General features: G+C 37.8%; 1 protein-coding gene across 9 annotated transcripts in view; it reads right to left on the reverse strand.

Annotated features, from left to right (window-relative positions):
• Window positions 1-697: 697 nt before the first annotated feature.
• LOC145523571 (actin nucleation-promoting factor WASL) overlaps window positions 698-16,623 on the reverse strand; it is an 82,771-nt gene continuing 66,845 nt past the window's right edge. For all 9 annotated transcript variants that reach the window (XM_081534130.1, XM_081534124.1, XM_081534123.1 and 6 more), the window contains 3 exons: window positions 13,293-13,813; window positions 6,181-6,289; window positions 698-3,354 (listed from right to left, as the gene is read on the reverse strand). In XM_081534130.1, coding sequence (XP_081390256.1) covers window positions 3,293-3,354; window positions 6,181-6,289; window positions 13,293-13,813 — 692 coding nt within the window. In that variant the 3' untranslated portion in view covers window positions 698-3,292. The remainder of the gene's footprint in view (window positions 3,355-6,180; window positions 6,290-13,292; window positions 13,814-16,623) is intronic.

Here is a 16,623-nt window from a genome sequence, read left to right on the forward strand (position 1 = left end):
AAATATAATGTGACAAGAGCAATTCTAAGGCACTTCTCTCTTTAAAAAACTTTTTAAAAGTGTGGTTAATACATTCTTGAGGGTTCACATTTGTACAACAGAAACAAATTTGTAATAGGACATATCATTATGGAAAATGTTTAAATGTGACTAATGCTTTTAGAAGGCATTTTGTAGCATCCTACACACCAGATTCCACAACTCAGCTTAATCTTCAGACACCCACTTGTGCCAGGGTCAGTAGAACAGAAAATTCTATTTATCAGAAACTGAATTTCCTGTTTAAAAGTAAACACCACCTTTGATATCAAAGCTATTTAAGTTCCTTCCACATGAACTACTATATTTAGCTTTTACTGAAACTACCAGTAAACTCCACTATCACTCTGATTTAGGAAAGCGCAACATTTTCGGTGTGCACGAGTTCCAATGTGACCTTGCAATGTGAACACTGTATATACCACAGCAGTGGCCCCCAGGGGAACAGCTGAGCAGCTGTCACGTTTCCCGGCAGAAAAGAGTGTAACATTCTTTTGCTCACCAAGTTTATTTAATGGCACACTCCAACTCTCAGGGCAGGCAGTTGGCTGAAAACTTCAATCATTTTCATTCACTGCTGTGAACTCATTACTAAACAGTTTGAATTTTTTTTTTACCCATTTTAATCTCTTAACAATAAACAAATAAAAACACAATATTTTATACTATTTGGGTCAAATTAATTTTATTATGCTCCATGATGAATTGCCACCAGTGCAACATCCTATTCACTATACATTTCAAAAAAAAAAAAATTCACATACTAAACAAAATTTCAGTTGATAAATGGAAATGAATGATTGAAAGTCTTTATGAATCTCATACATACAATATGTGGCTAGCTGAAATTGTCTATCACATAGTGTTTAGATATAAAAAGCCTCATGCTAGTTTGTTAAACGCGAAGGCTATCAGACAACCATTTAGCTGGAGTGCATGTGGGAAGCTCTCTGACGACGCACAGGTATAGTGCTGTCCATGGTGCAAGGTGGTGGAGGACTGAAAACATGCAACCTTTACATCTAAAGTGGATTTAGTCTTCATGCCTGGACTGAATCCCACAGCTGCTGTGTTTCAACCAATATTAATTTAGACTTTGTGCAACAACAAAAGTCTTTTTTTTTTCCCCTTTAAGAAGAAAGAATAAACTCAATTACCAGTGGCAAATTTTATACCCATCTTACATGTTTAGAATTGTGCTTCCAATTCAAAGATTTGATATCCTCTGCTCAGAGCAGCTCCCGATAAATCTTTATCATAACAAAGTTAGCTAGAAAACCCTGCATTCCTTGCCCCAAAGTGAACAGATATCTTAAACTGGCATTAAAAACATTTCCAAGATATTGTAAAAAATTTGTATAATGTCTAAAAGAAAGAAACAAAAAGGAAAATGATCAATATTACTTAAAATAATTAAAACGTTCTATTTACCATTTGCACAAATTCCTAATTTTATTGGTTAGTTGTTGTCCAGCCTCATCCACACCAGACCCACAGACATTAAGCCACAATTACAAAAAAAAAAAAGTAAGCAGAAAAAGGTTTTTAGCAGCAGAGGGCACTGTTTTTTGCAAGAAACAAAAAGTCTAGAATCTTTCCCATGAGCTTAAATTATTCCTGCAAGGTAGGTAACATTCTCTGAATAACTTAACTATTGTACTGCACCACTTACTGCTTTCAGCAACAAAACCTTTTAAATTATTTCTCATGATAACTAGATGCATGATCACTAGAGATTATGTGATAACTGGTTAAAATTCAAGCCACATCTTGCAGGTCCAGCCTGTCAAGATCATGCCAATAACTAGATTTTGGTCGGTACAATTATAGAGAGCTTAATTTTTAGTCAGATACTGTGACTATAGTAATGAAATACATTTGGAACTACATTCTGTATATGACTCAATGTGAGAAAAATAGGTGTCTGTATTTAAATCAGATCATTTTTCTACCTAAAATTTAAAGTAGGCAGGTATGATAATTAATGCTATATATATGAAACAATCACCCTTAGGCAGACTAGTGTACTGTAGAGAGGCAAGGAAACCCTAATTTTAACACATCATGTAGCATATATAACAAATGTGCAGGTTGTAAAGTTTTAACTTTTTTTAAATCTATCATTTGGTTTTGTGTTCCAAGAAATTTGACACTGGGACTACCAATCTTTTAAGAAAAAGGTAACCCTTCACCTGACATTTGACAAAAACCTTGAGAAATTATCAAAATTAAAAAAAAAAACAAAACACCCAGCATATTATAGTTTCACCATTACAGTGTATACCTTTGCCAACTAGGTAAGACTTCTATGGTTGGTATTTCTGAATATCTCAATCCATACAGACTGCAAAATAAAAATACTTAATCCCATCTCATTTTTATAATGTTCTGATTTTTATAGTATATTTAACCAAATACCACAATGTATAGCCTCCTTCAATTCATGTAGTATGGAATTGTCTCTAAGATCCTCTAAACTTTTAACATCTTTTCTTTCACAATAATACCAAAAATACTTTAAAAAAATTTTTGCCAAAAAGAGCCTGCCACATTTGCTATAACACAAAAATAACCTCAGTCAAGTATTAGGAATGCAAGGGCTCCTTATGATTCCAGCCTCCAAATACCAGATCTGTACAACAATAGGCAGTATTGCTGTAAGAGGTGTGTTATTCCCAACTAGCATCTCTGTAGTGATTTTATGTAGAGCATATTGCTAAAATTTGAGAAACTGCATCAGTGTAGTGATGTCTAGAGAACTGTGCAATGTATCAGCTTCAACATTCATGTGGCATGTGTTCAAAAAGAAGGGGCTAAATAAACTAAGGTTTGCATCACTTAAAAAAGAATGTAGTGCTATACTAGATTTTAATAAGAAAATTTAGGTACAGAAAAAGTAGGGTATGAAAATAGTGTTTTCCTTCTGGCATTATAACTAAATTACATTAAGGTTTTTGTCAGTCTCACATATAATATTTAAACTCCCTTGTTGATGGAATGAAAAACACTCACAAATCAAGTGAGCATCCTGGTGTAAACGTGCACACAGTCACAGGGAGTAGCTTTGCAGAGGATTATGACAAACCCTTACAGATTAAATGAGGTATTGCACAGATTAATAAAAAAAAAGCAAAAAGGCAACAAAAATATACAGCAAATTGGTAGAACATTTACATGATAATTTTACAGAATCCATAGACAGAAAGTAGTGTTTAGTATTTCACCTTAAAAATATATATATATAATATATAGATCAGTCTTCCCATTCATCATCATCCTCAAAATCTTCATCCTCATCTTCATCCTCATCTTCATCTAGAAGCGAATCAGTAAGACAATTACAACATACACATAAATAAAATGACATTACATAATTCTTGCTATTCAACTTCTAAAATACAATGTGGAGGAATCCAGTTATTAAAATGGTTTAAAATGAATCAATAAAATGCATCTAAAGAGTATTTGATTCTGAGCTGAAGATTAGAACAGGAGTAAGAAGACTTGGGTTCTAGTTCCTTAATCTCTATGGAACCAGTTTCAACCTGTGTTTCCTTATGTGTAAAATCACATGAGTTGATCTCTCTGAATCAGTGCGGCTTCCCTGGTGGCTCAGATGGTAAAGAATCTGTCCGCAATGCAGGAGAGCTGGTTCAATCCCTGGGTTGGGAAGATCCCCTGGAGAAGTAAATGGTTACCCATTCCAGTATTCTTGCCTGGAGAACTCCATGAAGGGAGGAGCCTGGTGGGTTACAGTCCACGGGGTTGCAAAGAATCAGACTGGGCAACTAAAACTTCACTTTATCTGAATCAACACATATCACAAGAAAAGCTGTAAAAAAATATACTTGCACATTGTTTAGCCGATTTCAGTTACAATTCCAGTGACAAGTAGGAACCGCATCGGCACTAAGCCATAAAGGAAACAGAGTAAGCACCCCAGTACCCAATCTCCTTTCCTACCCTGATTCTCTCTTGAACCCACTGGCACTGCTCTTTCCCAGTCACCAAGGACCTACTATCAATAAAAGTGAACATGAACATGAAAGTCACTCAGTCATGTCTGACTCTTTGCGACCCCATGGACTATACAGTCCATGGAATTCTCCAGGTCAGAATACTTGAGTGGGTAGCTTTTCCCTTCTCCTAAAGCTAAAGCTCAATTCTCTGTTCTCAGTTTTGTGACCCATCACACCCATCTGACCCAGATGATCACCCCACCCTCCTTCAAACTTCTTCCCCTGACTTCTAAGATACCAAAATCGCCAGTCCTCCAAACTCTATTAGACTTTATCTTCTCTGTTTATACCCACTTTTTTGATGATCTCATCCAGTTCCGTACCTTTAAATATCACGTACATCTTAATGACATGGAGATTTATATTAACAGTTCACATCTCTCCCCTGAATTTGACTCATAACCAAATGGCTACTCAACATCTATTTTTAAATTTTTAGTAAGTATCTCAGATTTAATATGTACAGAATCAAATTCCTATCTTTCCTTTCAAACTTGCTCCTCCTAAATCTTTTCTCCATTCTGTTAATGAAAACTTCACTCTTTCAGTTGCTCAGGTCAAAAACCTCAGACTCATCCATTACTCCCTTTTTTCCAAACCTTGTTTTCAATCCATCAACAAACCCAATGTTATCCACATTCAAAGTATAACTAGTATCCAACCACTTCTCAGGAGCTACCAACCTGATTCAAACCTGCATCATCTCCAGCTTGATCACTGCCACTCATTACTCTGCTAAGACCCTTCCAGTGGCTTCCCACCACATTAATGGCCTCCAAAGCCTCACTCTTGGCTTCCTGCCACCTCTCATACTAATTCCTTATTCTTTTCTTCCTTATTCTTCTTTTTCTTCCTTATTCTTCTTCTTGTTCCACCCCTACTGACCTTGGCACTGTTCCTCAACCTCAGGGAGTTTGTACTGGCTGTATATACATACTTTCCTGTTTTCTACATGGTTTACTCCCTGAACTCCTTTGAGTCTTCTCTCAAATGACATCTTAGGAAAGCCTTATTATCCTATGATAAATGAAATTCTCTCTCACAGTCTGTTAGTCTTTTCCCTTTTCTGCTTACTTTCTGTCCTTAGTACATATCATTATTTAAAGTACGTATTTTCTAATTTGTTTTATATATTGTCTCTCTCTTTCTGACTGGAATGCATGCTCCATAAAGGCAGGGATTTTTTTTTTTTCTTATTATTTCACAATAAATACTTTTGGACTGAATTAGCCTATTCTATCTTTTTACCACAGTATAGAAATAAAAATGCCTATTTAAGGAAAACAAATGTTGCTAAAGGATCTTAGATATCCACATTCTTAAAGGGAAAATATACAGAAGGAAAACAACATTTACTGAGCACCTACTATGTGCTCAGCAATCTGCTGGTTATTTGCATAATAATTTGCCGCTCATATTAATCGTCTGATTTATGAGTTCTCTCCATGCAACAAACTGGAGAACTGAAGTCCACCACAGAGAATAAATAACAGATTTAATAAGAACAAAGATCTGCTTCTAGTACATCATGCTCTCCAGTAAATCTCAACCATTACTGCAGCAAAACCCATATTCTTTCTCTCTTTTAAAAATGATACTCATTTAATGGTGGTGTGCATATGTTTAATAACCGCAAGTACAAACTACTTTATTCAAATAACGTTTGGGGAAAAAACAAAAAAAAAGAAACAAAAAACTAGGGTTCTTTAGCAAACGCCAGAAACAATATAAATTATCTCATTTCTCAGTCCCAATTCTTACAAATCAGAAAAACCTAAATTTCTTAAGTCACAAGAATGTCTCAGGAATGAGATACAGGAATGTCAAGTCTTTTTTAAGAAGTTTGTCAGGCATTCTATTAATACTTCTAGTTTGGGAAACAAAACTGCCATTTTTGCCAAAATTGTTCTTCCAATTTATGGTTATGACATGGCATCCATTAAGCTTCAAATAGACTAGTCACAGTGACAACAACGTCTTAAAATATGTCAGAGAACCTACATCAATAAGTTATTCAATAGCAGGAAGAAAATATAGAAAAGATTGTGTCATAGAATAAAAAGAGAAACAGAACTTCAAATATTCAAATTTATTAACTATACATATACACATGCAAATATACCTGAAGAATGAATGGCTTTGCTCCTCTTCTGCATCACTTCCATTAATGCACCTACAATTCCTGAAGTGGGTGCAGGTGCTGGTGGTGTAGACTCTGGGGCATCAGTTACCTTGGAAAGGAAAGTTAGCAAAACTGAGTAATACATCCTTAGCAAAAAGTCTCTGTCTCCAGAAAATCTTTCTCTCTTACAATCACTTCATTATTTTAAAACAAAATAAAATCAAAAAAGCAAACAATCAAGCCCAGGATAGGATTAACTGAATTAAGAAAAAACCAAAAAAACAAAATTACTGTTTTAAAAGACTTATGCAAGATATATTTCCCATTCTTAACGTATAGGCCCATCAATAGATTTCCAAATTTAGATTAAAAATCAAACTTTTTGCTACTTGCCCTTGAAGTTGGGTTACTTCTGTTCATTCTAATACACAAAACCTTGGCTGATAAGAAACCTTAAAACAGTTATCAAAGGATATTGTTTTATAAAACTAAGGACATATTTAGATTCCTAGAGTTACTAGCTGAGAAGCACATTTTAAGATATCTAAGAGTATTTAAAGAGACTTATATTTTCCTAGAAAAATTCAGCTTGCTAATAAGCTTTATAATTTTAAATATTATATTTAATATAAAGTTATAATATAAATATGTATAATAGACAATATATATACTGTAATTCAAAATGAACCTTCCTTCTCATGTATGTGAAACTTCTCTTTAAGGAGATCAGATGGGTAGCCTTCAAAATGTACCTCACAGGCAACTAACTATCCCCAGCTAAAGTCCTGTTGACTTTATCTAATACAAACTACATTTGGCGAAAAAATCAGTATCAAAGGGTCTCATTAAAGAGACTCACCGACTTAGAAAATAAACTTATGGATGCTGGGGGACATGACGGTTAAGGACTTTGGGAAGGTCATGTACACACCGCTATATTTAAAATGGATAACCAACAAAGACCTATTGTACAGCACATGAAACTCTGCTCAATGTTATGTGCCAGCTTGGATGGGAGGGGGCCTTGGGGGAGAATGGATACATGTATAAGTATGGCTGAGTCCCTTCCTTGTTCATCTGAAACTACTACAACATTGTTAATCAACTATACCCCAATATAAAACAAAAAGTTTAAAAAAAAAAAAAAAACCTATCAATAAAGGGTCTCATTAAAACAGAAAAAAGGATCTTATTAAAATCTAACTTCTATACAAAATAATCCCTGATTTCAACACTCCCAACTCTTTCCAACCCCATGGACTGTACAGTCCATGGAATTCTCCAGGTCAGAATACTGGAGTGGGTAGCCTTCTCCTTCTCCAGGGGATCTTCCCAACCCAGGGATCAAATCCAGGTCTTCTGCACTGCAGGTGGATTTCTTTACCAGCTGAGCCACAAGGGAAGCCCCATTAAAAAAAAAATACAGGAAATCTGTAGAAACTAAGGAAAAAAAAATGCAATTTAGAAAGCACTGCTCTCTGTGCACTTTGATTAAAATGAGTAGTCATTTATACAAACTACTCATTTTGTTAATTTTGTCCCTGGACTTATAGTATCCACAGAAAAGTATGTTATTGGTATAATTAAAAATGAAATAGCACAGCTATACTAAATAATTACACATACATATACATAGCTACCCATGAATAACATGAGTTTGAACTGCATAGGTCCACTTATATGTACATTTTTTTCAATAAATATATTGAGAAATTTTTTAAAGATCTTCTACATCTGAAAAAACTTAAAGATGAGTCACACTGCCCAAATACATGAAAAAATTAAGAAAAAGTTAGACATGTCATGAATGCCTAAAACATATGTAGATACAGGTCTACTTTACCATTTATTCCCATAAAGTATACACAAATCTATTATAAGAAGTTAGAATTTATTAAAGCTTATGCACACACAGTGACTTTGGAAAATCCTACATACATGGCACCATTCCCTGTTAACAGAAATGTAAACAAATGTAAAGATGCAGTTTTAAATCATAACTGCATAAGATTAATTGCAGTGCACACGGTACTACTGCCCTAATTTTTTAGATACCTTCTGTTGCTAATTCAGTGAGCCAAGCGTGAGTATCTACTTGAAACTCCTTGTGATTCTACAAGTTTGAGAAGTTTGTCTCCCCAGTAAATTGTGCATCACAGTAAAAAGTAATCTCTTGCAGTTCTCATGTATTTTTCATTGGATTGAATGCAATATTGCAATCCTTGAATAAAACCATGGGACCCCTATGAAGTGCCACTGGTGATGCTGGAAGTGCTCCAAAGAAGGGGAGAAAGTCACGACATTACAAGAAAAAGCTGAATTGTGTGATATGTTCTATAGAATGAAGTCTGCAGATGCCCACCATTTAAGGATAAATGAATCCAGCATTAAGGATCATAATGCAAAAAGAACAAGAAATTCATGAAGCTATCACTGCAGTTAGGTGTAGGAGACCAACTCCTCCTTTTCCTCCTTCTCCTCCTCAGCCTACTCAGTGTGAAGGCAACAATGACGAAGACCTTTGTGATCATCCACTTCCACTTAATAAACAGAAATCATCATCATGTAGAGGTGCAAAGAACAGCAAAGAGAGATAAGGAAACCTTCCTCAGTGATCAATGCAAAGAAATAGAGGAAAACAATAGAATGGGAAAGACTAGAGATCTCTTCAAGAAAATTAGAAATACCAAGGGAACATTTCAAGCAAAGATGGGCACAATAAAGGACAGAAATGGTATGGACCTAATAGAAGCAGAAGATATTATGAAGAGGTGGCAAGAATACACAGCAGAACTATACAAAAAAGGTCTTAATGACCCAGAAAACCACAGTGGTGTGATCACTCACCTAGAGCCAAACATCCTGGAATGCGAAGTCAAGTGGGCCTTAGGAAGCATCACTACGAACAAAGCTAGTGGGGATGATGGAATTCCAGTTGAGTTATTTCAAATCCTAAAAGATGATGCTGTGAAAGTACTGCACTCAATATGCCAGCAAATTTGGAAAACTCAGCAGTGGCCACAGGACTGGAAAAGATCAGTTGTCATTCCAATCCCAAAAAAAGGCAATGCCAAAGAATGTTCAAACTACTGCACAACTGCACTCATCTCACATGCTAGCCAAGTAATGCTCAAAAATCTCCAACCTGTGCTTCAACAGTGAACCAAGAACTTCCAGATGTTCAAGCTGGTTTTAGAAAAGGCAGAGGAACCAGAGATCAAATTGCCAACATCCGCTGGATCACTGAAAAAGCAAGCAAGTTCCAGAAAAACATCTACTTCTGCTTTATTGACTATGCCAAAGCCACTGACTGTGTGGATCACAACAAACTGTGGAAAATTGTTAAAAGAGATGGGAATACCAGACCACCTGACCTGCCTCCTGAGAAACCTGTATGCAGGTCAAGAAGCAACTGTTAGAACCAGACATGGAAAAACAGACTGGGCTGCAAATCTGGAAAGGAGTACGTCAAGGCTGTACATTGTCACCCTGCTTATTTAACTTATATGCAGAGTACATCATGCAAAATGCTGGGCTGGATGAAGCACAAGCTGGAATCAAGATTGCCAGGAGAAATATCAATAGCCTCAGATATGCAGATGACACCACCCTTATGGCAGAAAGTGAAGAAGAACTAAAGAGCCTCTTGATGAAAGTGAAAGAGGAGAGTGAAAGAGCTGGCTTAAAACTCAACATTCAAAAAATGAAGATCATGGCATCTGGTCCCATCACTTCATGGCAAATAGATGGGGAAACAATGGAAACAGTGACAGATTTTATTTTGGGGGGCTCCAAAATCACTGTAGATGGGACTGCAGCCACAAAATTAACGCCTGCTCCTTGAAAGAAAAGCTATGACCAACCTAGACAGCATACTAAAAAGCAGAGACATTACTTTGCCAACAAAGGTCTGTCTAGTCAAAGCTATGGTTTTTCCAGTAGTCATGTATGGATTGTGAGAGCTGGACTATAAAGAAAGCTGAGCGCTGAAGCACTGATGCTTTTGAACTGTGGTGTTGGAGAAGACTCTTGAGAGTCCCTTGGACAGCAAGGAGATCCAACCAGTCCATCCTAAAGGAAATCAGTCCTGAATATTCACTGGAAAGACTGATGCTGAAGCTGAAACTTCAATACTTTGGCCACCTGATGCAAAGAACTGACTCATTGGAAAAGACCCTGATGCTGGGAAAGACTGAAGGCAGGAGGAGAAGGGGAAGACAGAGGATGAGATGGTTGGATGGCATCACCAACTCGATGGACCTGAGTTGAGCAAGCTCCAGGAGTTGGTGATGGACAGGAAGCCTGGTGTGCTGCAGTTCATGGGGTCGCAAAGAGCTGGACTCGACTGAGTGACTGAACTGAACTGATCATGCCATACAGTTAACAGAATAAACTTATCTGTTGTATAAGTGTGTCTTTTTGTGAAACTATAATAACTACATGGTGAGAACTGTATGAAATATTTTTGTGTCAACATCGCCTAAGTATTCATCATGTAGGAAACAGTGTACAACATTGAATTATATCACCATACAGTATGCCTCTCTCATAAATGGAGAAACTCTGTAGCTGCCTATTATCACAGGTAAGTGGTTTTGAAAAAAAAAATAACATTGTTTCCAATACAGTATTAAGAATATGACTATAATAATATATGCCATAAAAATTTTATAATGATTCATTCATTAGTATGTAGGTTAGCTACTGTGAAGCAGTAACATTGAATATACTAGGCTACCATAAAGCAATCATTATCATTATCAATGTATGAATTGTTATACCTGTAAATAACTAAACTTCTCATATTTTCATTTTCAATGTGTAGTGTATTGCATATAACATCTGCTGCTGCTGCTGCTAAGTCGCTTCAGTCGTGTCCGACTCTGTGCGACCCCACAGACAGCAGCTCACCAGGCTTCCCCTTCCCTGGGATTCTCCAGGCAAGAACACTGGAGTGGGTTGCCATTTCCTTCTCCAGTGCATGAATGGGAAAAGTGAAGGTGAAGTCGCTCAGTCGTGTCCGACTCTAGCATTATATAAAAAATATATATATATAAGAATATTGACCAATATTGACGTAGGTACTAACAGACTATTCATCTTGTGAACAGATGATGTAAAGTTATAGTATCAATAAATCCAATTCAGTACTGTAAATGTATTTTCTCTTATGATTTTCTTTACATTTCTCTTCTCTAGCTTACTTTGTTATAAGAATATAGTATATAGTGTAATATATACAAAATATGTTAATTTTTATGTTATTGTAAGGCTTCCAGATAACAGCAGGCCATTAGGAATTAAGTTTTGGGGGAGTCAAAAGTTATACACACATGTGACTGCTCAGGGGGCTGGTACCCATAACTCCAGTGCTGTCCAAGGGTCAACTTATGTATCTGAAATTCTAAAGGGTACGGCCCCATTAAAATCTGCTCTTCATCTGGGCTGTGGTCATTTTGACAATAATTTTGCCTGCTAACAACTATTCAAAGTTCCTGAGAAACCTTTAGTCAGAAGCAAATGGGAAGAGGGAACAGTTGATTGTTCAGAGGCTGATCTAAGTATCATTCTGGATACATGTTAAGAAAAGATCTCAACACATTTTAAAGACCAGAAGTTTCTTAAATCTGTGCCATGCTACTGTTTAAATGCCTTCATTCAATTAGTTATGTTCCCTATCTGTCATTTTCTTTCTAGACAGTTTCTAGGATTTAGGAAGTTATAATTCTCTACATACTGCAAAATAATTTTCCATTAAGAATCTCCTTCTTTTAATTCCATTTACTTCACAGAAAAAGCTATCATCTATAACCTGTCTGAAGTCCTGCAGAAAAATGTTCCTCTAAGAACTGAGAGACCACATATAAAGGCCTGGAGGAAGTATATGAACGTTAGGTAGCTTAACCTTTAGGTCAGGGGTCAGGAAACTACTGCATGGGCCAAATCCAGTCTGTCACATCTTTTTGTATACTTTCTTAAAGCTAAGAATGATTTTTACACTTTTAAAAGGTTGAAAGAAAACAAAAATGAGAGAATATTTGTGATATGTGCAAATTATATGAAATTCAAATTTCAGTGTCCATAAATACAGCTTTATAGAACACAACCATATCCATTCATTTATGTGCTGTCTATGGCTGCTTTCACAGTACATGTACAGCTGTTGCATCTATGGTATAACAACAGAGCTGAGCAGTTGTAACATACTATATGGGTCTGCAAGCCTAAAATGTTTACTATCTAGTCCTTTAAAGAAAAAAGTTTGGTAACCTCTGCTCTAAGTGAAAGTGAAAGTGAAGTCGCTCAGTCGTGTCTGACTCTTTGCGACCCCATGGACTATAGCATACCAGGCTTCTCTATCTATGGGATTTTCCAGGCAAGGGTCCTGGAGTGGGCTGCCATTTCCTTCTCCAGAAGATCTTCCCGACCAAGGGATTGAACCTGGGTCTCTCACATTGCAGGCAGACGCTTTATCATCTGAGCCACCAGGGAAGCCCTGCTCTAGAAGAAGGTTAAATGATGACTTTATCCAGCTTAGAGAATCCAAAACTATCTGCCATCACCACAGAAATTCTTTCAATTCTCCGTGGAGTCTGATTCTCTACTAATCTAAATTTCAGCCTCAGAAACTTTAAAATATGGTTTAGTTTTCATAAAGTTAACGGTCTGACTTTACCAAAATGATTACGACTGGTTTCAATATGGCTACTTTTACTTCTGTGTAGTTTAATAAAGATTTTTCTCTCAATTAAATTTTATTTAAAAGTCTAGAACAATGAGTTTCAAACACAGTGGAATATTCTCTTTATGAAGTTCTATAATAGGTAAACTAAAACTATGGTGACAGAAATCAGATTGGTGATTCTTTTTGAGAAGGGAGAGAGGTATGAGGGAACTTTCTGGGGTGGTATTTTGATACAGAAATATAGGTTACACAGGTAAAGGTATACATGTGTGCATTTTATGGTATCAAAAATACCAGAAATTCATAGGGTTAAAAAAAAAATACCAAGAGAAAAAGTAAAAAAATATTTTTTTCCAAAGATGTCTTATAATTACTTTAAAATTCCATGAAGACAGGTAGTCTAGATTGAAAAGAATGGATTACTTACAGATTTCAGTTGAATACCCTGTCGTATCTGGTCTAAAAGTGCATCCCTTCCGGAGCAGGACACCGGCCGACTGTTCTGTTCCACTTTTTTAAGCTGAGCACCCTCTCTAATTTGATCTAAAAGAGCTGCTTTGCTTCCTGCAGGAGTTGGAACTTGGTGGTCACCATCAGAAGGGAGGCCAGGGGGAGGTGGTGGCCCTGGTGGAGGTGGAGGCGGAGGCGGTGGGGGTGGTGCCACTGACCCGCTCACTGACAGAGGTGGAGGCGGAGGTGGAGGCCCTGAAGGTGCTGAGGAGGGAAGAGCTGGAAGTGGAGGAGGGTACATCCTGTTTGGCGGTGGCGGAGGGACTCCTACACCTGGCCTGGATGGAGGCGGTGGTGGTGGTGCAGCTGTGGGAGCTCTTGAAGGTGGTGGAGGAGGAGCCCCTCTTCCCCTGGCCGGAGGGGGAGGAGGGCCCGAGCTATGGGGAGGTGGGGGGGGAGGAGGCGGCCCTCCCCTTGATGGCGGTGGAGGTGGTGGTGCTGAAATACAAACAGAAAAAAAGAAAGCAGGCTTTTTTCCCCCCACAAACATTATAGTGAAAAAGCAACATATTTCAACATGTATTAAAACAGTATGAGGAAAAAAAGGCCTCGTCTTTGTATTTTATTTTACAAAGCTATCTGAGCACAGATGATATCTTATAATTCTTATGATATCTTATAATTCCCAATAATTTGGGAATCCACAGCCTAAGATCACTTTTCTGGTCTTGAAAAAATATTCGCTAAAATAGTAGAATTTAGTTGTTACAAATCAGCACCATTTCTCAAGGTAAGGGAATAAACACATTTTTATATAATAATAATAAAACTATAACAATGAAATTAAAAATTTTGGTCAATAAGCAACATTTTACATTTTAATAAAAATTAATCATTACTTTTCCTCTTTAAAGAATCTAGTTAGCTGTTTTATAGTTAATTTACATTCAGAATTAAATAGCTAAGGTAGTATAATCTATTAGAATTTATTCAAGTTAATCTGCTGCTACTGCTGCTGCTGCTGCTAAGTTGCTTCAGTCGTGTCCGACTCTGTGTGACCCCATAGAGGGCAGCCCACCAGGCTCCGCCGTCCCTGGGATTCTCCAGGCAAGAATACTGGAGTGGGTTGCCATTTCCTTCTCCAGTGCATGAAAGGGAAAAGCGAAAGTGAAGTCGCTCAGTCGTGTCCGACTCTTAGCGACCCCATGGACTGTAGCCTACCAGGCTCCTTCGTCCATGGGATTTTCCAGGCAAGAGTACTGGAGTGGGGTGCCATTGCCTTCCCCGAAGTTAATCTGAGCTAAACTCAAATACTTTTTCTTTTAAAATGTAAACCTTTGTCACCTAACTTATATTTGTAATTTATAATGTCCTCTATTTTTGTGTTTACAGGATATATAAGAATACATCAGTTTAGTTCAGTTGCTCAGTCGTGTCCGACTCTTTGAGACCCCATGAATACCAGCACACCAGGCCTCCCTGTCCATCACCAAATCCCGGAGTCTACCGAAACCCATGCCCATCGAGTTGGTGATGCCATCCAGCCATCTCATCCTCTTCATCCCCTTCTCCTCCTGCCCACAATCCTTCCCAGCATTAGGGTCTTTTCCAATGGGTCAACTCGTCGCATGAGGTGGCCGAAGTATTGGAGTTTCTGCTTCAGCATCAGACCTACCAATGAACACACAGGACTGATCTCCTTTAGGATGGATTGGTTGGATCTTCTTGCAGTCCAAGGGACTCTCAAGAGTCTTCTCCGACACCACAGTTCAAAAGCATCAATTCTTCGGTGCTCAGCTTTCTTCACCATCCAACTCTCACATCCATACATGACTACTGGAAAAACCATACCCGTGACTAGACGGACCTTTGTTGGCAAAGTAATGTCTCTGCTTTTAAATATACTATCTAGGTTGGTCATAACTTTTCTTCCAAGGAGTAAGCGTCTTTTAATTTCATGGCTGCAATCACCATCTGCAGTGATTTTCGAGCCCAGAAAAATCAAGTCTGACACTGTTTCCACTGTTTCCCCATCTATTTGCCATGAAGTGATGGGACCGATGCCATGATCTTAGTTTTCTGAATGTGGAGCTTTAAGCCAACTTTTTCACTCTCCTCTTTCACTTTCATCAAGAGGCTCTTTCGGTCTTCTTCACTTTCTGCTATAAGGGTGGTGTCATCTGCATATCTGAGGCTGTTGATATTTCTCCCGGCAATCTTGATTCCAGCTTGTGTTTCTTCCAGCCCAGCGATTCTCATGATGTACTCTGCATATAAGTTAAACAAGCAAGGTAACAATACACAGCCTTGACGTACTCCTTTTCCTATTTGGAACCAGTCTGTTGTTCCATGTCCAGTTCTAACTGTTGCTTCTTGACCTGCATACAGGTTTCTCAAGAGGCAGGTCAGATGGTCTGGTATTCCCATCTCTTTAACAATTTTCCACAGTTTATTGTGATCCACACAGTTAAAGGCTTTGGCATAGTCAATAAAGCAGAAATAGATGTTTTTCTGGAACTCTCTTGCTTTTTCAATGATCCAGCAGATGTTGGCAATTTGATCTCTGGTTCCTCCACCTTTTCTAAAACCAGCTTGAACATCTGGAAGTTCACGGTTCACGTATTGCTGAAGCCTGGCTTGGAGAATTTTGAGCATTACTTTACTAGCATGTGAGATGAGTGCAATTGTGCGATAGCTTGAACATTCTTTGGCATTGCCTTTCTTTGGGATTGGAATGAACACTGACCTTTTCCAGTCCTGGGGCCACTGCTGAGTTTTCCAAATTTGCTGGCATATTGAGTGCAGCACTTTCACAGCATCATCTTTTAGGATTTGAACTAGCTCAACTGGAATTCCATCACCTCCACTAGCTTTGTTCGTAGTGATGCTTTCTAAGGCTCATTTGACTTCACATTCCAGGACTCTGGCTCTAGGTGAGTGATCACACCATCGTGATTATCTGGGTCGTGAAGATCCTTTTTGTATAGTTCTGCTGCGTATTCTTGCCACCTCTTCTTAATATCTTCTGCTTCTGTTAAGTCCATACCATTTCTGTCCTTTATCGAGCCCATCTTTGCATGAAATGTTCCCTTGGTATCTCTCACTTTCTTGAAGAGATCTCTAGTCTTTCCCATTCTGTTGTTTTCCTCTATTTCTTTGCATTGATCGCTGAGGAAGGCTTTCTTATCTCTCCTTGCTATTCTTTGGAACTCTGCATTCAGAGGGGAATATCTTTCCTTTTCATCTTTGCTTTTCACTTGTCTTCTTTTCACAGCTATTTGTAAGGCTTCCTCAGACAGCCACTTTGC

Source organism: Giraffa tippelskirchi, chromosome 10 (genome assembly GCF_054371585.1).
Source record: "Giraffa tippelskirchi isolate mGirTip1 chromosome 10, T2T-mGirTip1v1.2.pri, whole genome shotgun sequence".
Classification (NCBI taxonomy): Eukaryota; Metazoa; Chordata; class Mammalia; order Artiodactyla; family Giraffidae; genus Giraffa; species Giraffa tippelskirchi.